Genomic DNA, 24,073 nt, shown 5'->3' with positions numbered 1-24,073 from the left:
GCGGGGCTGGGCAGGGTCTGGGCCCCGGGGGGCGTGGCCGCGATTCTGAAGCCGAATTGGGACTAATCCAGGGGGCGAGGTCTCGAGGGTACGGGGCAGGGGTCCGGGGAGTGGCCAGGGCGGGGGAGAGGGGACAGGAGGCGGAGCTTGATAGGGCCAGGGTCCGGGGGCAACTGGGGAAACAGCATGGCTGGTCCCCGGGGGCGTGGTTGGGTATGGCTGGGTCCTGGGCGGCGGGGCCGGGTCGAGGGGTTCAGAAGCGCTTGTCCTTGACCAGGCCGTTCTTCAGCGGCTTCCTGAGAGCCAGAACCGGCCCGGTTAACCTGGGAACCCCATGCCCCCGCGCAGCGCCCCGTCCCGCCTTCCTTGCCCGCCATAGCTCTTTGCCCAGCCCACAAGGCCAAAAGACCCTGCCATCTGCCTGCTGGGCAAGTGGTCCCCGCTTTTCCCTACAATTAAACCCTCCTTTCCCCTCCCCCCGCGCCACCTGCGGCCACTAGAGGGCAAAAGCTACCTCCCTCACTCTGCCTGACTTAACCCCACCGCATGGACCTAGACCAGCACTTTCTCCTCCTCCTCTTCCTGGGAGGCAGAACTGGCCAGAGCCCCCTGCAACCCCACCGGGCAGGCTCCTCCCCCAACTCCCCCAGCCCTACCAGGAAAGGCTTCCCAGTGATTCTTCATCCACTGCCCTCAGTCTACCTCTGCCACAGCCCCTATTTTGCTTCCATGTCAGTAAAACATGTTATGAAATGTTTTAAAACGAATCGATAGTGTCCAGCTTAAGATCCCAAAGACCCATAACTTGTAAACAATGGGCATCTGTCCATAGGGGTGTCTTCTCCTGCACCTCAGTTTTCCCCAAATGTGCGTGCCATTGAGATCGCTCCCCAGTGCACTTCTTCTCTCCTTAATTCCACCTTCCCTGCCTGTGTTAGTGGCAGATCTCTGGGGTTCTGACTGGGAGGGGACTTGCACCCTGGGGTTTTGCCCAGACCCACCGGACCAGATCCAACAGGCCTGCCCCTGTTCCTTGCCTCTACCGCCAACACTTGCTTGGAGTTTAACTGACCAGCATGCTGGTGCCGAGACGGCATCTCACCGCAGCCATTGACCATGTCTGTTATCTCTGTTCCCACTTACGGGAACTTTTTTTTTTTTTTTTTTTTTTTGGTCTTTTCGTCTTTTCTAGGGCTGCACCCGTGACATATGGAGGTTCCCAGGCTAGGTGTCTAATTGGAGCTGTTGCTGCCGGCATATGCCACGGCCACGGCAACGCCAGATCCTAGCCACGTCTGCGACCTACTCCACAGCTCATGGCAACGCAGGATCCTTAACCCACTGAGCAAAGCCAGGGATCAAACCCACAACCTCAAGGTTCCTAGTCGGATTTGTTAACCACTGAGCCACGATGGGAACACCTAAAGGAATCCTTCATGTCTTTGCACATGGTCCATCAGTCTCTTTGCTGCAGTCTAATTTACATACAAACATATTAAATTTTTTGAGCCAATACTATGTTCTCACGATCTAGACATCAGAAAGCAGAGAAAACTCACTGTTCACCTGACACACTCCTGGGGGATCTACCATTGTTTCTGACTCCTGTGTATCCCAACACAGAAACTAGCACAGGCTCATTGGTGCTCCCTGTGTCCCTTTGGTTTGCAGAGCACTCTAGTTCAGAGACTCTCCCGCAGAAAAACAGAAAGACTTTCCTGCAGACTGAGATCTGTCACTTTAATCCGCTCTTCCCTTGGGCCAGAGCCACTGGATACCCCTTCCTGGGAGCACATATCTCCCCCTCAGCCCACTCTTCCGTGGGCTGCTTCTTCCTCATGTGGCCATTGCAGGAGCCCTTTATCTGTGAGTTCAGAGATAAGCCCTCTGTGAACCTCCCATCTGTCCTTTATCTTCTGGCTTTGCCTGTTGGTCCTCTTGATGGAGCAGAGGTGGGGTGCCTGGCTTCTCATATAGTTCAATGGCTGGACCACACACTCTCATTTCAGCTCTTGGTGGATTTCACAGCGTGTACTTCTGCTTCGACATCTTTGATCCTTTGGGAGTTTCCGCTGGGGGCTGATGCGAGATAAAGATGGTTACCAAGCAAGTGTTCCACTGACAGTTCTTCCTTCCCTCCCGGGATCCTTATGTCCCAGTTCGATGGGCTCAGCTCTGTTCCTGCTCAGTTTTAATCCCTATACTTTTATAGGAAGTTTAATACTTCCAAGGATTTCATGCCCCCCTTCCCTGTGCTTTTTTATCAGAGCTTTCCTGTGGTGATTCTGGTTTGTTTTTCTGCACAAGCTTCGAAGTGCCCCCTCCCACCTCAAAAGCAGTGTTAGTACTGGGCGCAGGGGAGGGTGCCATGAGGGGAGTACCCAACTCCAGTGAGATGGCCTTGCTTTGGGATCTGATTTACACTTTTCAGTCTCAGTGCACCACTGGAGGGAGAGAGAATCAGGGCATGGGTTGGAGTTCCCGCTGTAGCACATCAGGTTAAGGATGCGGCATTGTCTCCCCAGTGGCTCGGGTTGCTGCTGAGGCGTGGGTTCAATCCCTGGCCTGAACAGTGGGTTAAGGGTCCAGCGTGGCTGTAGCTGTAGCCTGGATTTGACCCCTGGTCTGGGAACTTCCATACACTGTGACTGTGGCAAGAAAAGAAAAAAAAAGTCAGGGTGAGGGTGGAAGCTGGAGGGAGATGAGGGCTGGTAGAGACTTGGGCAGATTCTGGATAGCTCCTTGAGGATAAGGATAGAAAGCAGGACCCTTAGGGTTTTGCAAGGTTTTCACCTGAGTTGTCATTAGCTGCACTGGACAGATGTTCAGGAGAGGTAGTTTGGGGGTGGGGGTTGATTTTGGATATTTTATTTTTATGGCCATACTTGCAACATATGGAAGTTCCCAGGCTAGAGGTTGAAGCAGAGCTGCAGCTGCCAGCCCAGACCGCAGCCATAGCAACACAGGATCCAAGCTGCATCTGTGACCTATGCTACAGCTTGTGGCAACGCCAGATCCTTAACCCACACTGAGCAAGGCCAGGGATCAAACCCACATCCTCATGGATACCAGTTGGGTTCTTGACCTGCTGAGCCACAATGGAAACTCAATTTTGGATACTTTAGAAGGTGCTTGGAATGTCAAGCAGACACCGACACAGAGAATGGTACTCAGAGGAGCACTGAGAACTGGGAGAGAAACTTGGAAGTCGGGATGGATTAAGTGAAAGGGCTCTGGGAGAGGGGAAGGCCAGACACAGAGGAGGAAGGCACCAAAAAGGGAAGTGGGAAGCAGAAGCAGACTGGTGATTGTGACAGGAGGGGTTGGGTCAGGTCTGGGGTTTCTTTGGGGAAGTGACAAAAATGTTCTTAAACCATGGTGGGGAGTTCCCGTCGTAGCTCAGCAGTAATGAACCTGACTAGTATCCACGAGGATGCAGGTTCGATCCCTGTTCTCACTCAGTGGGCTAAGGATCCAATGTTGCCCTGAGCTGTGGTGTAGGTCGCAGATGCGGCTCGGATCTGGTGTTGCCATGGCTGTGGCGTAGGCTCCAGCTGTAGCTCCAATTCCACCCCTGTCCTGGGAACCTCCATATGCTGAGGGTATGGCTCTAAAAAGACAAAACATTTAAAAATTTTTAAAAAATGCTGAATGGACTAAAACCAATGAATTATATACATGGTAAATGGGCAAATTGCATGGCGTGTGAATTCTATCTCAATGAAACTGTTTTAAAACAGAAAAAGAAGGGGAAGTGACTCCCCCGGGTTTAGTACCAAGAAGGCCTCACTCAGTGGAGCAGGCAGGGGTGTTCTGGTGGGGGTGGAGGATGTGTGAAATGGGGAATGACCCCAGAGGGGGCTGGGTTTAAGAAGTGGGGGCAAAGTGGGCTGCTGGGCTGTAAAGGAGGGAAAGAAGCTGGCCGGGGCCACAGAGAAGGTCAAGGAGAGGGGGGGTGTCTCTCCTTGCCCAGAAGAGGTAGAGCGGAGGGAAGCTCATCGGTGGAACTATGAGCTGAGTGCATTTAGTTACGCTGCACAAAAAAAAAAAGAAAAAAGAAAAAAGAAAAGAAGAGCCCTGAGTAGGCAAGGGGGTGGATATCCCTGGCCCGGGATGGTGGCCTCAGAGGGAGACTGTCTACCTAAGTGACCAGCCAGCACGAGAGGGTTGACGTCCTCATCTGGCTATTCCTGCTTTCTTGGGGTCACCAGAAGCCAAGTCACTGGGCTGAGGGGACAGTGGTGAGGGCAGCTAGTGGCTGAGGAGACGGGCAAGCAGGCACTGGCCAGGTGTCGCTGAGGAACCACAGCTGGTGCTGCTGCGAGGGCCAGATGTGCAGTCACAGCTCTTTAGGTTCGGCAGCAGCAGCTGAGAGTGTAGCAGAGGCGGAAGCCGGGGATGGGGGGTGTCCTTGGGCAGGTCAGCAGCCCCAGAGCTGGGTGAAGTTTCCTGATAGATGGCAGCCCTGACGGCCCGAGAGATGGGGTACAGGGGCTGAAGACAGAGCGGGGATCAGAGGTGAGAACAGACATTGGGGCCGCAGAGGTGAGGAAGGCATCAGTGCTGCTCTGCCACAGGATTTGTTTCCCACTCAGGATTCCCTCAAAGTGGTTCTCCATCATTGTTTAATTACTGAATTTTCATCTATACAGTCTGCATGATTCTGGTTCTCAGCAACAGAGGTTGCCCCTATGGCTTATTTTTCAGTTTTCGGGTGTTTTTCTTTTCTTTTCTTTTCTTTTTTTTTTTTTTTTTTTGTCTTTTATCCTTTTAGGGCTTCACCCGAGGTATATGGAGGTTCCCAGGCTAGGGGTCCAACTGGAGCTGTAGCCACCAGTTTAGGCCACAGCAACGCCAGATCCGAGCCGTGTCTGCAGCCTACACCACAGCTCACGGCAACGCCAGATCCTTAACCCACTGACCAAGGCCAGGGATCGAACCTGCAACCTCATGGTTCTTAGTTGGATTTGTTTCTTCTGCACCACCACGGGAGCTCCATTTTTGTTTTTTGCTTTTTTTTTTTTTTTTTTTTCAATTTTGAGAAATGTTCCTGTGTTTAGAACACCTGTTTACTGTCTGACAAGGAGCACAGAGCATGGACTTCACCTCCTGTGGTCCCGTTTAGGGCTGCATCATGCGGGTCCTCTAGATCAAAAATTACACCTGAATTTCTCTTCCTTGCTTTTACCTGCAAATTTTATGTACGCTGGAGTTGAAGTCTTTTAACTAAGAGAGAAACGGATTTCAAAAAACAAAAAACAAACACCCAGTTTCCTGTCATGATTATTCCATGGATGTTTATTTGGATGCCTGAAATTTGAGATTCTACCCTCCTATTTTGCACTGCTCATCCTGCTTTTTGTCTTCTTTGTTTGGTTGGGGTTTTTTTGTTCTTTTGTTTTTGTTTTTTTGGTTTTTGTCTTTTTGGGGCCGCACCCACAGCATATGGAGGTTCCCAGGCTAGAGGTCCAATCGGAGCTATAGCTGCTGGCCCTCACCACAGCCACAGCAACTCGGGGTCCGAGCCGCGCCTGCAATCCACACCACAGGTCATAGCAACGCTGGATCCACAACCCACTGAGCAAGGCCAGGGATCGAACCTGCAACCCCATGGCTCCTAGTCGGATTTGTTTCCTCTGTGCCATGACGAGAACTCCAATCTTGCTTTTTCTAACTTTTTTAACATTACTTTTTTTTTTTTTTTTCTTTTACAGCCATACCTGTGGCATATGGAGGTTCCCAGGCTAGGGGTCAAATCGGAGCTGCAGCTGCCGGCCTATACCACAGCCACAGGCATGCCAGATCTGAGCCGAATCTGCAACCTACACTATAGCTCATGGCAACACCAGATCCTTAACCCACTGAGTGAGGCCAGTGATCGAACCTGCATCCTCTCAGAGACAGCGTAAGGTTCTTAACCCACTGAGCCATAATGGAAACTCCGTCTAACTTTCCTTTTTTTGCATTTATTTTGCACCTGGTTTTTGTTCCACTCTCCCCTCTACACCCTAATAGTGTTAACATAAGCCCTTAACATAGCCCCAAAGGAATCCCTACCCTCTTGCAAAAATGCAAAGCCACCAAACCTGTTTCAATTATATTTGATACTTCAGCTCTAATTTTTTAAATCTCTCAAGTTAGGCATTTAAAAAATTTGACCCAGATTCCATTCTTTTGCTCGTCTATCTCTTGGGGTAGCTTCCCTATTTTCTGAAATAGGCCCATCGGGAAGATCTGCAGGGGCGGGAGGGGGGTGGGGGTAATAAGCATTCTCAGTTTTTCTTCCTTTGGTATCCTTTCTTTCTTTCTTTTTTTGGGGCAGGTGGGTAGAGATGCTGGTGATCAAGCCCAGGATCACATGCAAGCCAATGGGTATCCTTTCTCTTGAGTCACTGCTTTCTCTTGAGTACACTGCTTGTGTACAAGATTCCCTGGGTGGCTTGTTACTTCCTTTCAGCACTTGAGGTGATACTTGACTCCAGTCCTCCAGCTTCCTTTGTCACTGTTGGGCTGTCATTGTTTCCTAGGTCATCTCTTCACTTCCGTGGCCATTTTACATTTCCCTATGATGTGTTCAGGACACAGATGCCTTTGTATTCATCCTGCCTATGACTTACATCTTGTCACTTTCTGGAAAAATCCTCAGCATTATGTCTTCTCATATTGTCTCTCCCTGTCTGTCTGTCTCCTATTAGAACTCAGCCAGATAATTCTTGCAATTCTAGCTGTCATATTTCCCATTGCTTTAGGCTATGCTCTGGGTCTCAGTGGTGGGAGACTGCACCTTTCAATTTACTAATTCTCTTTTCAGCTGTATCAAATCATTGGCGACAACATCTAGAGTAGTTTGAAGGGTGGTCCCTGGAAGGATATATCCACATCCCACCCTCTGGAACTGTAAATGTGACTCTATTTGGAAAAAGAGGTTTTGTAAATGTAGTTAAGTGAAGGAATTTGGGGTGAGATCATAGTGGCCTTAGCGTGGATCTAAACCCAGTGACAAATGTCCTTACAAAAGAGAAGAGCCAGTGAGAAGAGACCAGTTGAAGGCAAGAAAAGGAGACTGGAGTGCTGCAGCCACAAGCCAAAAAAACATCTGGAGCCCCCAGAAACTGAAAGAGGCGAGGAAAGATCCAACCCTTGGCCTTCAGAGCGAGTGTGGCCCTGCCAATACTTTCATTTCAGACTTCTGGTCTCCAGAACTGTGAGAGAATAAACTGCTGCTGCTTTAAGCCCCCCAGTTTGTGGCATGTCGTTAGAGCAGCCCTAGGAAAGCAATATAACATCCGATGCGGTTTTTGATGGTCTCCCACGCCTCTTACATTTTTAATGAACTTTTTATTTTAGAATAATTCTAGATTTGCAAAAACACTGCAAAGGCAGCATAGAGCTGCAGGGTAGCCCTCGCCCAAGCTTTCCTGCATGTGAACCTTTTACATCTCCAGGGAGCATTTGTCACAACTAAGAAACCAATGCTGGGACACTGCTGTAAGCTAAACTGTAGACTTTATTTGGATTGCGCCAGTTTTTCCACAGATATCCCTTTTCTGGTCCAGGATCCCACACCGCATTTGGTCAGTCTGAGCTGGGATGGCTCCTCAGTCTCTTGTTTGCCACGACCTGATGGTTTTGAGGTGTCCTGTCCAGCTCTTTTGTGGCACAGCCCACATTCTCATTGCTTTTTATCCCATCTCAATTTTTATACCCCACTGTACTACGTCTAGCCATCCTTAGGGATCAGATTCTGCAGGTGGTGCCCTGGGGCCAGCTATGGCAGTGTGTCCGCTGGTCCCTTATCATTTCTGTGTGGAGTTTTGTTCTTTGCCATCCTAGTGGGAATGCTGTCATTTGGGGCTGGGCTTCCAGGCCCCCCAACCCGCATTCTTGGCTGGACATTCATGGGGGAGACAGAGCAGGGAGCAAGATGGGGCTAGGGGGTCTGGCTTGCTCTTTGCCTTGGGCTCTGTGTTTACAAGGATATCCCATGAGTTCACAATTTTATAGCAGAAAGATCTTTTAGAGTTTTAGATTTGGCCAAGCAGGTGCCTCCATGCCCTCACCACTGCTTCTTCCTTTTTTTTTTTTTTTTTTTTTTTTTGTCTTTTTAAAGGGCCTCACCCATGGCATATGGAGGTTCCCAGGCTAGGGGTCCAATCAGAGCTGTAGCCACTGACCTACACCACAGCCACAGCAATGCAGGATCCAAGCCGCATCTGCGACCTACACCACAGCTCACAGCAACACCAGAGCCTTAACCCTCTGAGTGAGGCCAGGGATGGAACCCGCGTCCTCATGGATGCTAGTCAGATTTGTTTCCGCTGAGCCATGACGGAAACTCCTGGCCACTGCTTCTGGAAGCCTCTAAGGGTTGGTCATACTCAGTGAGCCCTCACCAATCTCTACACACAATTCCCAACTCGTGTTCGCTGAATATCGACAATCCAACACCCTCCAAACTAGACTCCCAAGCCCCACTCCCACGTGCACATGGCCCTGCCCTGAGTCCAATCTTGGTAAATGGCAGCTCGAGCCAGAGCTCTTGGGTAGGCTTGATTCTTTTATTTCTGTTTTACCTACATCCAAAGCAAGTTTGGTTGGTTCTACAACAATGTTGGGGTGACCTCCCTTGCTGCCCGGCCCTCTCATGCCCACAATCCTTGCTCACCTGCCTGACTCCTCTCTATCCTGGGTGCTAGCAATCCTCTGGTTCTCTGCTCCCCATCTCATGTCTTTCAAGGAAGATTTTATTTTATTAATTTATTTAGTCTTTTGTTTTTTTAAGGATTGCACCCATGGATAAGGAGGTTCCCAGGCTAGGAGTCCAATCGGAGCCACAGCTGCCAGCCTACACCACAGCCACAGCAATGTGGGATCTGAGTCCCATCTTTGACCTACACCACAGCTCACAGCAATGCTGGATCCTTAACCCACTGAGCAAAGACATGGATCCAACCTGTGTCCTCATGGATGCTAGTCAGTTCGTTTCTGCTGAGCCACAATGGGAACTCCTTACTTTATTTTTTGCCTTATAGGGCTGCACCTGCAGCATATGCAAGTTCCGAGGCTAGGGGTTGAATTGGAGCTGTAGCCGCCGGCCTACGCCACAGCCACAGCAATGCCAGACCCGAGCTGCATCTGCTACCTATACCACAGCTCACAACAATGGATCCTTAACCCACTGAGAGAGGCCAGGGATTGAACCCGTGTCCTCATGGCTACTAGCAGGGTTTGTTCCTGCTGAGCCACAATGGGAACTCCTTTCGAGATTTTTAAATCTCTGCTTCTCTCATTCTCACTGTCCACTCTGAGCCCACTGATTCCCAGAAACCACCTTCCCAGATGAGTCACTGATGACCTCCTGGGGGCCATATCAGTGCATCTGCTGGGTAGCGCCCTGCAGGCCTTCAGCAGCCCCCCACCTCACTGCTGCTCAACCTCTCCTCACGCTGCCTGTGAGCACTGCACACTTTAGACCTTATTGGTCACCCCACCCTCCCTTCACTCCTGGGGCCCCTCCAGGCCAGGGGCTTTGGCCCCTGGTAGGTCCTAAGGGCCCTACCTCCAGGATGTTGGACAAGGCCCATTTTTCTCTCCACCTGGGTCCGAGCCCCCGGCCCTATCTCCTGCTTGGCTGGCCAGTGGTTGCATCAGCATGAACAAAGCAAGGACGCTCTGGGCTGTCCACAGCACCCCCTCACCCCACCCCCCACTGCTATCTGCTTAGAGGCTGCCGTCAGGCCTGGCCAGTAGCTGCTCCTCACCACCGGACTTGGCTCTCACGGCTCCCATCCCTGAGACCCTGATTCTCACCCCTCACCATCTGCCCTGATCTTCCTGGCTATCAGTCCTGACAGCATCTAACTCTGGTGCTACATCATCCATGCCTTTATCACAGTCTCTCTTTTGCACACAGGCTCCGGGGGGGACATTGTCCGCATCGGCCTCAGCTGCTGCCGTGTCTCCAGGGCCTGCCCACAGAGCGCACTCGGTCAGACAGACGTGGCTAAAGGAACGAACCGGGGCGGCGGCGGCCCCTCCACACTCACTCAGCTTTGTGGGGCTGGGGGCTCGGGGCCTCAGCTGTGTCGTATTCCCTCACGTCCTTCAGCTCTCGCACCTGGCCCGTCAGCACCTTGGCAGCAAAAGCCACGATGTACTGTGGGAGGGGAAGGCACGGGTGAGCAGGGAGCCCCTTCGCCAACTTCACTACCCTCTTGATGGCTGTGTGCTCCTGTCACAGGCACTTATGTTCTTTTTTTTGTTTGTTTGTTTAGGGCCACACTCATGGCACATGGAGATTCCCAGGCTAGGGGTCGAATCGAAGCTGTAGCTGCTGGCCTACACCACAGCCACAGCAACACAGGATCTGAGCCACGTCTTCAACCTACACCACAGGTCACGGTAACACTGGAGCCTAGACCCCCTGAGCGAGGCCAGGGATCAAATCTGCATCCTCATGGATGCTAGTCAGATTCATTAACTGCTGAGCCCCGGTGGGAACTCCGCACAGGCCCTTTTCATGTTGCCTCATATGCCCCTCCAGCCTGGGCGTGTGTGAGAAGGGCCTGCACCTGGACCACTCCTTGGGGACAAGGACCAGGACAGGACTGGTCTCTGGGGCGGGGAGGGGGGTGGATGTCGAGGCGTTGCGGGTGCCAACTCACCAGGAACCAATAGAGGTTCATGAGGGTGAGCAACAGCAGGAGTGCGTTGAAGAAGAAGTAGAAGGGGATGTCAGGCACTGAACGCAGGCTGCAGTAGCTCGTGGCATATAGGACCTTGAGCGGGAACCAGTAGAGGCGGAACCAGAACCTGCACGAGGGAGGGACAGGTTGGGGAGGCTATGGGAGACAGCAGGAGGGTGGCCTCCTCTGGTCTTTGTGCATCTGTCATCCATCTGTCCCCGCGCTTCCCTGTCTCCTTACCCCACCCCTGTTCACTCCTGCCCCACTAGCTTCTGCCGAACTCCAGTGTTGCGGCTTCCCTGTCAGGCCCCGCCCACCTCGTCAAACCCCACCCACCTCCACCAGGTCCCCCGCCCCTTCCACTAGGCCCACCTCCGTCCCTGGCGCTCACCAGCTGAGGCTGAAGCTGAGGCAGCCCAGGTCTGCAGCCAGGGCGTGCAACCGGTGGTGGGATCCTCCGCGGGACTTGAAGTAGACATTGAGCTTGGTGAACTCCAGCTGCACGTCACTGATGTCATGCAGAAAGAGCACAAGGATGCCCACCTTGTGGTACCTGGGGAGGGAGGTGGGAGAGGAGAGAGGGCTGCTTACACTGGGACCCCTGTCCACACCGTTCCCAAGCACAAGCCCCCTTGGCCACCCCTCCAGGCTTCCAGTGGGCCTGTTCAGAGCCACCCTCCCTGGCCTGCCTTCCTTGCCCATCCCCTCAAGGGCTAGGTCAGCAGCAGCACCCAGGCTGCACCTGTCCTGTGACTGCCTCACCCAGGCCCCCACCCTTCCCATCTCACTGTCCTCAAGTGACTCAGGAAGTCCCCCGGAAGTGGCTTCTCCAATCTTTCCTCCCCTCTGTGACCTCTGACCTTCTATGACCCCTGATCCTTACAGGCCTGGGGTATTCCATGTCCAGATCCCTCACATTTATTTTTTCTTTTTAGGGCCGCACCTGCGGCATATGGAAGTTCCCAGGCTAGGGGTCAAATCAGAGCTACAGCTGTAGGCCTACACCACAGCCACAGCAACTCGGGATCCAAGCTGCATCTGTGACCTTACATCACAGCTCATGGCAATACCAGATCCTTAACCCACTGAGTGAGGCCAGGGATGGAACCCGCGTCCTCATGGATACTAGTTGGGTTCGTTGCCGCTGAGCCACGACGGGAACTCCCAGATCCCCCACATTTAAACATGACTGCTATGCTGATGCTCCCAGGTTTATATAAATAATCTGAACACTGCTGCAAACTGCGGACTTATCTAGGAAAGGTCACACCCCCACCAGGATCTAAAGCCTCAAGCCCCATCCATCCCCAGCCCACCTCCAGCCTTCTGCCTCACAGCTGCTTGGGCCAAGGAGTCTAAGTGCCTCTTTAGACGTGGCTGTGTGCCTCTGTCAAAGTCTCCATCTCCACTCCGCCCTCCTGACAACTCAGGCTCCTGACAGCCACAGGCTGTGCCTATCACCCGACATGAGCCTTCCTTCACCGCCTTTCGGTCTCTGCTCCCCTGTCACCCCCTGCCACCCCACCTAACCTCACCATCCCTGCAGTCCTTTTATTCTGACTTGACTTTTCCTTAGTTATCACCTTCAAACAAATTGTTCTTTTTTTTTCATGGGTTTTTTTGGGGGGGGTTGTTGTTATCTGATCCTACCCTCAAGAGCAGGGCTGTCTGGTAGAATTTTCAAAAATGATAGGGGAGCTGCTCCCATTGTGTCACAGTGGAAACAAATCCAACTAGTATCCATGAGGATGTGGGTTTGATCCCTGGCCTCGCTCAGTGGGTTAAGGATCCAGCACTGCTGTGAGCTGCCATGTAGGTCTCAGACATGGCTCAGATCTGGTGTTGCTGTGGCTGTGGCGTAGGCTGGCAGCTGCAACTCTAATTTGACCCCCTAACCTGGGAATTTTCATATGCTGTAGGTATGGCCCTAAAAAGCAAAAAGAAAAAAAAAAAAGAAAGCATGATGGGAATGTTCTAAATTTGCGTTGCCCAACCCAGGAGTCAGCAGCCACATAGTGGGGCTAAAGTACAGAATGTGTGATTTTATTTACATTTAATTAATTAAAGTTGGCATAGCTACTGGTGCTGGAGGATGCAGCGAGGGCAGCTAGTCCAATGGGAACTGAATATGAACTGTTTACGTTGTTTGAATTTTTCTTTTCTTTCCTTTTAACAGCTGCACCTGCAACATATGGAAATTGCTGGGCTGGGGTCGAATCAAAGCCGCAGCTGCCGGCCTATACCACAGCCACAGCAACACCAGATCCAAGCCACGTGTACAACCTATGCCACAGCTTGCAGCAACTCGGGATCCTGAATCCACTGAGTGAGACCAGGGATCAAATCCACATGCTCATAGATACTAGCTGGGTTCTTAATCCGCTGAGCCACAACAGGAACTCCTGTTGTTTGAAATTTTCTATCGGACACATTTTTTAAAAGAAGTAAAGAGGAAGAGGTAAAATTAATTTTAGTAATATATGCTAGTTAATTCAGTATATCCCAAATACTGTCACTTCAACATGTAAATGTAACAAAGGGATCGATTGCAAGGTATTTTCACTCTCTTTTGCCCTTGGAATCAGGGTGGATTTTATACACCCAGCAGGTCATGGTTTGGATGGGCTCCACCTGAAGCACTGTGACACGTGTCCTGGCCACAGTGGGCTCTAGAATGTCAGGGTTTGTCTGTTGTGCTCATGGCTGCACCCTGGCAGCACCTGCCACATGGCAGGTGCTCAGTGAACACTTGTTATGTGACCCAGCCAAGGGTGCTATCCAGGAGCGGTTGGGGCAGGGTGGATGGGGTGGGGGCAGGGTGGTGCCTCTCTGCACCTGTTTCATCCCATCACTCAGGAATCTCTCTCCAGAAACCTCCCCTATGGACACCCCCATGCCCTCCATCTAGGCATTAGCCTCTGCCCAGTGCCAGCCTGCTGCCATTGCTCTCGCCAGTGCCCTCTGCCCTCCTGAACTCACCGGAAGGCATAGGAGGAGACAATGAGGACCAAGGTGACCACGTGGTGGACGAGCATGACCACTGAGTCCTTGCGCCAGGCGTCCATGTACAGTGTGGCATAGATGGAATGGCCATAGAAGCTGCCCTGTAGTAGGTAGGCGACCGCAATGTCCCGTGGTACTGCCATGCCAGTCTTCCAGTCTGGGGAGGGCCAGACCGGGTCGTCAGGGACCCATGGGGCCTCTGGGACCCCCATGTGACCCCATGCACCCCCTCAAGCTGAGCGTGTGTCCTCCACGTGCTGGGTGTGCCACACGTCTCTGCAGGTGTACTAGTTGCTGGCTTTCTGTTGCTAATTCTCCAACCCACCATTGTTTAGGAATAGGGTGTTTTGGGGGGTCTTTTTTTTTTTTTGTCTTTTTAAGGGCCACACCTGTGGCATATGGAGGTTCCCAGGCTAGGGGTTGAATCGGAGCTACAGCTCCCTGCCTACACCACAGCCACAGCGATGCGGGACCTGAGCCGTGTCTGCAACCTACACCACAGCTCACAGCAATGCCAGATCCTTAACCCACTGAGCGAAGCCAGGGATCGAACCTGCGTCCTCACGGATACTAGTCAGATTCAATTCTGCTGAGCCACAACGGGAACTCCAAATAGGCATTATTTTTTAGAACAGTTCTAGATCTATAGAAAAAGGCATTCCTACCCTGAAATTGGGCCTTTGCAGAATTTCCAACTCTGCCCAGCCCCCGTTTCCATCTTCTCTTACTCACCAGACTATCTGGAGATGCCCTGTTCTGGGTTCCCCTCCCAGCAAATCCCCAAACCAACAGAGGCTGCTGCCTGCCTCACTGTGTCAGCCAAGCAGCTGAGGCAGAGATCATGGAGTCATCTACGAGTGTGCCTGGCTGTGCTCCCCTGCCTCCTGCAGCCACCCCCTGGGCCTCCGGGCACAGGTGCCTACCCACACTCGGGCCTTGGCAGCTTGCCAGCAACAATGACCTCCCCCCAACAGCTCCACCCCCACCCCCACCCCCGCCACCTCCTCTCCACGGCCCATTGCAAGGGCTCTTCCCGCCTGACCTGGAACTCCGGACTGTGTCCTGCTTTCTGCAGCTCCTTCTCTGTCCAGACCCCAAAATGGTCCCCCTGGGCTTCATCCCAGGCTTCCTGCTCCCACGCTTCAGTGATCTGGAGCCAGACCCTCAAGTCCCTGTGGAGTTCTGCTGTCCCCTAGACACTTCTTATGCTGTCACCTCAGTGAGAACCCATCCTCTCTGCCCTGGCCCCTCCTGCAACAGAGGTCCACTTGGGCCCCCATCTGGGGGTCCCTGTTCAGTCCCCGCTGCCACTAGCTCGCCCTGCCCCTGCCCCCCCTCCCTGGTCCAGATGCCACCATCTCCTGCCCAGCGCTGCCCCAGCTCCTCCTGTTCCCAACAGTCTACTCTCCCCACAGCGGCCTCCATGGCTATGAATACACAGACCCCATGGTCTGGCAAGTCTGCTCTTGGCCTGTGTCCAGGGGAACGGAAAACAGGGACTCAACAGATCCTTGTACACTCACGTCCAGAGCAGCACAATCATCAAAAGGGGAATAGCCCAAATGTTCATCAGTGGGTGAACGGGTACAGAAAATGCGGTAAATTCACACAATGGAATATTATGTGCCCCCACAAAAAGGAAAGAAGCACTGACACACACACTACAATGTGGATGAACTTCAAAAACATTAGGCTGAGTGAAAGAAGCCAGTCACAAATGGTCATGTATTATCACATGATTTCAAGCAAATGAAATGTCTAGAACTGGCAAGTCCATAGAAGCAGAAAGTAGATCAGTGGTTGCCAGGGACTGGAGGGGTAAGGGGATTGGGGGCTGACGGCTAACAGGGTCTCCTTTTGGGGTGATGGAAATGTTCTGGAACCAGACAGGAGTGGTGCTTCCACAATACTGTGAATGTGCTGTCTGCCACTGAATTGCTCACTTTGAAAATGGTGAGTTTTTCTGGAAGCTACTCCAAGAAGTTTCCTCCATCAGACTGACCTGCTTCTGCTGCTCTAAGGCAGCCCCTGTGTACTGAGTGGAGACCCATGGGTGAGCACAGGGAAATGCCCTTGTCTCTTCCTGTTTCTGCTTCAGAGGCTTTATCGATCCCTTCTGGGAAGTCCCTCTCCTCATGTCTGAACTAGAACCTCCTCCCTATGGCTGTGCAGTCTCCAGCTCATATTGGGTGGTGAACTTAACCTCCCAAGGTTTCAAGACTGGGACCAGGTCTTAAAGCAGAAAGTCAAGTAGCTCAAAACATGTTTGGAGACAGAGGGTTCTGCCCACCCGGTGAGAAACGAAATGTTCCCTGAGCCCAGCCCTACCCTGAATTGTATAGTATATAAATTTGTTTTGTTATTTTAAAATTCTTTTGAAACACAGAGAATAAAGCAGGAGTATAATCTGCCAAAAAAAAAAAAAAAAAGAAAGAAAGAAAGAAAGAAAAGAAAATAGTGAGTTTTTTAAAGTTGGGATAAAAAAAATGTATGAGACAGAAAATTTACCATCTTTTTTTTTTTTTTTTTGTCTTTTTAGGGCCGCACCCGAGACCTATGGAGGTTCCCTGACTAGGGGTCGAATTGGAGCTTTAGCCTCCAGCCACAGCCACAGCCACAGCAACGCAGATGTGAGCCTCGTCTGTGACCTACATCACAGCTCACGGTAACGCTGGATCCTTAACCCACTGACCAAGGCCAGGAGTCGAACTGTAACCTCATGGTTCCTAGTCGGATTCGCTTCCACTGTGCCACGACGGGAACTCCCATCGTAACCCATTTTGAAGTTCAGTAGCACTAGCTATTTTCACACTGCTGTGCAACTGATCTCCAAAACTCTTTTCATGCTGTAAAACTGAAACTGACCCCATCAGACACTCCCTCTCCGTCTTCCCTCCCCCGGCCCCTGGCACCCACCATCCTACTTTCTGTCTCTATGGATTTGACGACTCTATATAATTCCTCATGTAAGTGGAATCACACAGCATTTGTCTTTTTGTGACTGGCTAAAACGGTTAATTCTATGTTACATAAATTTCTTTTCTTTTTGGCTGCCCCGGAGGCATATGGAGTTCCTGGGCCAGGGATCAGATCTGAGCTGCAGCTGCGGCAATGCTGGATCCTGAACCCACTATGCTGGAATGGGGATCGAACCTCCATCCCAGCGCTCCCAAGACACCACTAATCCCCTTGAGCCACAGTGGAACTCTGCATCTTTAGTAAATTTTACTTACTAAAAAGCGCAGGACACCCAGCATATCTCACACACACACACACACACACACACACACACACACACACACACACACGCCCCCACCCCCAGTTTAACATGTCCAGGGAGCCCCAAGGCTCAGCAGCAAAACCCACATTCCCAGCTGGGCCTCCCCCTGCGTTTTGTGCGCAGGTGCAGGTGGCGATACAGTCAACAGAGGGAAGGAGCCCTCCCCCCACTCCCCACCACCATCTGCCAGGTGCCTCTGTCCCTCTTTAGAAGGAAGGGACGCAGAGGCACCCTCTGTGGAAACAGGACACCAACTTTTCCACCTGTATCACACCGGCAAGACTTGCTACAGGGGGGCGCATAGCCCCCCTCCAGCCGGGGGGCCCGAGAAATGGAGCAGAGGGAACAAAGGAACAGTTAATTCCACGCAGGTTGGCGGCCCTGCTCTGTCTGTGGGTGTCTGACCTCCTCTCCACACACCTGTTGCTCTGGACTCTCCATGTCACCCCCACCTCACCTCCTTCCCTGACCTCCAGTATTAGCCCCCTGGGCATCCCACACCCAGCTCCTGGTCTCCCCCAGACCTGCTCCACCCCCAGCCCCTAGACCACCGTGTGGGCCCCACCCTCCTCCACACCCACCTCCTCCACACCCACCTCTGGTTTGGCAGCAAATCCTACCAATTCTACCTTTAAAACAGTTATCGAGGAGTTCCCATCGTGGCTCAGTGGTAACCCAATTACAAACCTGACTAGTATCTATGAGGATGTAGGTTCGATCCCTGACCTCACTCAGTGGGTTAAGGATCCATCGTTGCTGTGAGCTGTGGTGTAGGTCAGCAGCTGCAGCTCCAATTTAATCCCTAGCCTGGGAACTTCCATATGCCACCAGTTTGGCCCTAAAAAGACAAAAAAAAAAAAAAAAAAAAAAAAAAAAAAATCTCAAATCAGCCACTCTGCCTGCTCGGGCCCTGACCTGGTCCGAGCCCTCATGCTCCCATCCTCAGCCCCCTCCTCAGATCATTCTGTCAATGTCCCCCCTCTCTGCTCACGGCCCTCCGGTAAAGACCCTTGCTGCCCCCTGCCCTGGCTGACTGGGCTCCTTGCTGCTTTTGTTCAGCCAGTGTCCATCTGACAGTGATCTTTGCACATATCAAGCTTATGCAAGCCCCAGGGCCTTTGCACGTGCTATTCCTGACACTTAGATGCATGACCCACACAAAGGGTCACCTCCTCTGGGGTGCCTTCCTGAGCCCTGACAGGGTCAAGTGCCTCCTCTCCTGGCCCCAGGGGCAGACAATCCAGCAAGGGATGTCTGATCAGTGTCCGGCTCCCCCCACATACCCTTCTCTGAGTTTAGAACCGAGCCCTCCCCCTCTTGCCCCTTCCTGGCCGATGGCGGGTCCCTACCATAGAAGACGGAGGGCGGGTCGTGAAAGAAGGGGTAGTCAGTGCCGAAGAGCAGGTAGGCGCTGTAGCTCCAGGCGCCCAGGTAGAAGAGAAACTTCCAGGCGCTCTCAGGCATCTTGGCAGCATCTCTAGGCTGGAGGCGGCACCGCTTGGCTAGGGGCTACAGGTGAGAAGGCGGGCAGCCATCAGCACTAGGGGCCAAGGGCTGCTCCTCCAGGATAGGGAAACCAAGGCCCAGGGACTCCCCAGGCCAGGCAGTGTTGGGGAAGGCCAGGACCGGTACCCATAGCCACCTGGAACGTAACCAGAGCCCACGTGCGCCTGCCAAGCGCTAAACTTAGTGCCCAGCTGTCCAGCCACAGCGACATGGGGAGGAGGCTTGAGCGAAACGTGAGGGAAGGCTGTGAGGGAAGGAAGGGGACACGTGGGCAGAAAGCAAGGGAGACCAGAGGGGTCAGCCCAGGGGAGCAAGGGGTCTGAGGTGGGGGTCTCAGGGGGAACTAGAGGTATGACAGGGAGGAGGGAGGATTCAAGAGATCTGGGGGTGAACCAGTGGTGAGAATATGGAGGGGAATGTGGGGGTATCTGGCAGAACATGGGGGCTGGAACCCCAAGTGATCCCTATGGGGGAGATTCTTGAGGGGAAGGGGCTGCCTTCAGAGGAGGAATCTGGGGAGACTAGAGAGGAACAGGGGGCTGGGAAGATGGGGTGGGTAGTGGAGGAGGACATGGGAAGGCAGAGGGACAAAGGAAGAGAGAATGCAGCGGCGGAAGAAAGACGCGATGGGTCAGGGAAGGGACGTCACAGATAGGGGAACCTGGGGGTCAGGAAGGACACAAGGGAAGTAGGAGCATGCAACTGTGAGGCAAGGAGGAATGTGAGGGGCCCAGCGCCCGTGGGGTTCTGGGGGCGGGGCTCCAGAGCTGCTGGCCAAGCCCTGCCCCCTACCCCTAGGAGAAGCTGAGGGGGCGGAGCGCCAAGAGTCGCCATGGAGACGGCCAGATCCAGCTCCGGTAACCCCTGGCAACTAGGCGGCTGCCAAGAAGATGAGCTTTGGAGGACAAGGCAGCCAGCCCCTCCGCCTGTTTCTTGGGAAGGGCGAGCCTCGAATTGGAGTGACTGCCTGATCTATGGGGATTCCAAAAGTGAGGGGCACAAGGCCTTGCTGTCCCCCACCTGGCTCCCTCGGGGACATGGGGAGGAAGAACGCTACACCCTGGCAGTCGCAGCGCGACCACATCTCCCTCTAGGGCTCTGGCCCTCCTCCTCCTGGACCTCCCACTTCCCAGCTGGAAACTGGAAAGGTGGGGGAGCAACATAGCCAGATTGGGACCAGGGCTGACCTATGGAGGGGCCTTTGTCATGCCTGCCTCCCCCTCCCTGGAGCAGGGTGGTGGCTGGGGTCTCTGCCCCCCAGGCGGGTGACACGAGAGTGGGAGTGGGGACAATGGAAGCCGGACAACACCCCATCCCTGACTTAACAAGGGCCAGCCTCTTCCCAGCCAGCAGAGAAAAAAAGGCCCCTTTGTTGGCTCTGGGCGTTCTGTCCCTGCATCCCCTGCCACCTCCAGTCAGACAGGCGAAGTAACCCCAGCTGGTCCTCAGGGCAGTCACAACCAAGCTAGGGGCCCAAACGCCTTCCCACGAGCTTCCACAGCAGCGACCCCTCCCCAAGAATGGGAGGGAGGCCAGTCACCAATGTCACCCCCTCAATTACTCTCCTAGGAGGTGGAGAGGGAGGTGGCCTTCCCAGGCTTGCTGAAAACTGACTAATTCGGTCGCGAGCCCTTGGAAGCCACACAGTTCAGCTTCGAAGACCCAAGCCGTGCCATCTCCCCAAAGGCTGTGAACACGGCGTGGCCGGGGAGCCCAGGCCCTTGCATCCCTTGGTCAGAGGGTGGCGCTGATTCCAGACAGGCGCGCGGCAGCGACCCAGCAGCTCCTGCCTTTTCCCAGCACAGCGGACAAGCCAGTCCCGCTGCCACACCGATCCCGGACACCGCTCTGGTTCCGAGCGCGCCCTGCAAGGCCCAGAGGCACAAGGCGCAGGCGGCCCCTGTGCGCCGAGCTTTTCCAACCCGCGTCCTCCGTTCCTCCGTCCCCAGCTCCTCCCGGCCCTAGTGTGCGCGGCAGCTCAGGCCCTCCCACCGCCTGGGGCTCCCGCACCAGCCGGAATGGGTGGTGCCCGAATTCCCCTACATCTTTTAACAGGCTACTCGTGTCCGGGTCCCCACGTTCTAGGCTTCCCCCAACCCGGCCACACCCCCGCATCCACCCCCACCCCCACCGCCATCCCGCACTGACCGAAAGGGGCACGAGGCGGCCCAGGATTCGGCGCCCCGAGCTCCTTCGGCCCGAGGCCCCCCACGTTCCAGTCACTCTGGCTCACGGAGATAGGGGGCGCGCGGCGGCCCGGGGTCTCCGTCCCGGGACCCTCAAACATCCCAGCTCCGCAACCCGGGGCACCCAAGTCCTGACCCCCAGCAGCACTGACCCGAAAGAGGCGCGAAGTGGCCGCCGAGCGCAGCGCGGTCCAGCCGAGCGCGCCCAGCGCCAGCAGCAGCAGCTCGGGCGGCGCCAGGTGCGCGTGCTCGGCCAGGCCGCGGCGCGCCAGCCCCCAGCCGCAGTCCGCGCAGCCCCGCGCTGCCGCCAGCGCGCTGCCCCAGCCGCGCTGCACGAGCTGCGCGTAGCTCGGCATGGGCTCGGGCCCGGCCGGCCCCGCCGCAGTCCCCGCCGCCGACATGCAGCCCGTTAGCCGGCCGTCTCGGCCGTCTGCGCCCGCCCGCGGTGGCCGCCGGAGCTGTGCGCCCCGCGTCACGCGCCGCAGTTGGGCCGGGGGCGCGCCGGCCAGAGCGCGGGGGACGGAGAGGCGGGGCCGGCTCTAGCTCCGCCCCACGGGGACTCGGGGTGGGGGCGCGGCGTCCGTGATTTGGGGGCGCGCCGAAGCTGAGTTCCCTGGAGGCAGTGGCGGCGACCTCCGGCTCACAAGTCCCGGCGTTGTCGCGTCGCGTCCTGGAGGCGGGCCCACGCTCGGGCTCATTTTCCAGCGAAGGAAACCCAGGAGCCGGGGAGGCGGGGGGAAGGGGGTGTCTGCCCAGCGCCCGCCTGACTGAACCCGCTAGCAGGGCCAGAGCGGCCCCATGTCTCCACCCCGTACCCGCCTGGATGCCCTTGCCCACCCTGGCCTCCCCCACCCCACCAGGCTGTCCACGACTTGGGGCACGATGGTCACCAACAGGCCGTGCTCTGGACCGACAGAGCAGGCCCTCCAGCACACCTCTCTTGCCTCCCACACTCAGACCTCATTGTTCACTGACATGAGGGCCCACCTGCTGCCTCCGTGACCCTGAGGACTTCGGAGGCCTCCCTGCCGCAGGTTAACATAGACCTTGAGGGAGGCTGAGGGAGTGGGTGCGCGCGCGGGGGAATTCAGAGGCTGGATCAAGACCACCATTTCATTGGGACCACTGCAGTGATCTTCCAATGTCCACTAACGGGGCCCTGTATCCGAAGCCCTACTGGCCATCAGTGAGGGTATCAGTGGCCTTTTGGGGACATCCTCTCACCTGCCACTGCTAGCCCTCATTCCCAGTCCCCAGGCCTCTGACACACCTGTGTCCCTCCCTTCCCCCTGCCTAGGAGTCCTCCCATAGCTTTTCAAGGTGCGGAGTGCAGGAATCAGTGTGGGGCGCATATGGCCACCAGCCCGACATGATCTTCAGGTGTGCAGGGGAAAGCAGGTAGAGGAGTTTCGGGGCCCTCATCCCTCCTTCCACTGCCAACCCCCTCCCCCAGTTCCTGCAGCACATCAGCATCCAGTGTGCCCCACCTTCAAATGTTCCTGAATCTAGCCACTTCTCTGCAACTGCATAGCCTTTACATGACCCTCGGCCACCCTTGTAACTCCTGCCTGGTATCATGGCCTCCTCTTTACCCTGCAGAGGCCAGAGGGAGCCTACCTGTGCCTCTTCTGCTCACAGCCTTCCACAGCTCCCATCACTCAGAGTAAAAGCCCATCTCCTGTGACTCATGACCCACCCTCATGCTCTCCTCTGCCCCCCACCTTGCTCCCTCCGTTCCAGCCACACTGGCCTCTGAGCTATAGGTGGCTTTCCAACACCCCAGGCAGTCCCACCCCAGGGCTTTTGCCCTGGCTGTTCCCCCTGCCTAGAATGGTGTTCCTCCAGGTACTGGCAGGGCTCCTCCTTCACCATTAGGCTTTACCTACCAATGTCACCTTCTTGTCCTACCTCCCTGACACCACCCTCCATCAGTCTTCTTTGGTATCTGTCACCATCCATCCTGCTGTACCTCCTGTTATTTTTGAATGTGTATTCAATGTGGGCAGAGGGGTTCATCTGTCCCCTTTGATGACTGATGCCTCAGTCAGCCTGGCAAGCAGTGGGGCACTAAGGGGTCCCAGGCTGCTGGACATGCCCCCATAGGTCTGGCCTGGCCAGTCAGGCAGCCTTGCATGGTCCCAACCACTCATCTGTGCCCTCCCACCCAGGCACTATCTGGTCACCATGGCACCCATCAGTAATAGGAGAGGGCCCCCACCCACCCACCCCAGTCCAGCCTCAAGTTTCATTTTGGCAGAGTCCAGATGGGAGGTTGCCAAAGGGTGGGTGCAGAGCAGAAAGCGGCTCCTGGTACTGATGGCTGCCGGCTGGGGCACTGGGAGCCCAGTGAGGGGCTGCTGAGGTCTCAAGGAGGGCACCCATGCCCTGCCCCACATGAGAAGGCAGGCCTCTTCTTCCCTGGGGAGCTCATCCCAGCCCTCACTCCCAACACAAACCACCACCCCTTACTGACAGCCCTGCCCCAGGAGGCCTTCTCTGCCACTTCACTCCCTGGCTAAGGCCCCACTGGGCTGGGGGCCAACTGTCCCTGCCACTAGAAGAGACCCTGCCTGCTCTATGTCCTGTCTCGGCAATCAAGGACTAGCTTTCTTGTGGCTACCTCTTAGGCAGGTGAGGCCAGGCTCTGGGAGCCCAGGTACCTTATTTCTTTCCCTACCCAGACACTGGGCCCAGAGACAGAGCCCTGTCCAGCTGGCTGAGTCCACCGTAGCCTCAGGGCCTTTGCATGGGTTGTTCCTACTGCCCAGGATGCTCATGCCCCCAGAACTTTTGCTTTGTTTTGTTTTTTGTCTTTCTAGGGCCACACCCATGGCACATGGAAGTTCCCAGGCTAGGGGATGATTTAGAGCTGTAGCCGCTGACCTACACCAGAGCCATAGCAACACAGGATCCGAGCTGTGTCTGCGACCTACACCACAGCTCACGGCAATGCCGGATCCTTAACCCAATGAACAAGGCCAGGGATCATAACCAGCATCCTCATGGATGCTAATCAGGTTCGCCAACCTAATGAGCCATGACAGGAACTCCTCATTCCCCCAGAATTTTACCTGGCAGATTCTTCTTGTTATTCGGGTGGACATAGCTCAATGATGACCGCATCCCAGAGGCCCAGAGGTCTAGAGGTCCAGCCACTGCTGGACGTCTATAGTTTAGCTTCTTCTCATGGGGCACTCACTAAGCATTTCTCCCTCAGGGCAGGGAGCTCAGTGCTTTGGCCACAGTGGTGAGCCAAAAGCACCCGTGGCCCCAACCACAGTGTGTCTGTCGTGGCTCATGACTCACCACAGGGCAGTAAGGAGCAGGGGCCTGGGAGTGGATGTCTACTCCTATGAGAACCCGGCACACTCTCTCCCCACTAGCTTGAGCTGAGGCCTGAGTGCTTCTGGCAC

General features: G+C 54.7%; 1 protein-coding gene across 3 annotated transcripts; it reads right to left on the bottom strand.

Annotated features, from left to right (window-relative positions):
* On the bottom strand, positions 158-21,387 carry CERS1 (ceramide synthase 1). 3 transcript variants are annotated; one of them, XM_021083472.1, is made up of 7 exons: positions 20,813-21,327; positions 18,318-18,477; positions 13,665-13,845; positions 11,077-11,238; positions 10,665-10,812; positions 10,047-10,156; positions 158-296 (listed from the first exon to the last, which is right to left on the bottom strand). In XM_021083472.1, exons 1-7 carry the CDS (start codon positions 21,059-21,061, stop codon positions 254-256), a joined length of 1,053 nt encoding a protein of 350 aa, XP_020939131.1. In that variant the 5' UTR covers positions 21,062-21,327; the 3' UTR covers positions 158-253. The 3 variants fall into 3 exon arrangements, with proteins under 3 accessions (XP_020939131.1, XP_005652979.1, XP_003123583.3); XM_003123535.6 differs by lacking the exon at positions 158-296 and adding an exon at positions 1,324-2,079 and having other exon boundaries at positions 20,813-21,341; XM_005652922.3 differs by lacking the exons at positions 158-296; positions 10,047-10,156 and adding an exon at positions 1,320-2,079 and having other exon boundaries at positions 20,813-21,387.

The sequence above is a fragment of the Sus scrofa genome, chromosome 2 (genome assembly GCF_000003025.6).
Source record: "Sus scrofa isolate TJ Tabasco breed Duroc chromosome 2, Sscrofa11.1, whole genome shotgun sequence".
Lineage (NCBI taxonomy): Eukaryota > Metazoa > Chordata > Mammalia > Artiodactyla > Suidae > Sus > Sus scrofa.
Note: the sequence above shows the minus strand (reverse complement) of the source record. Positions and strands in the feature narration are given on the sequence as shown.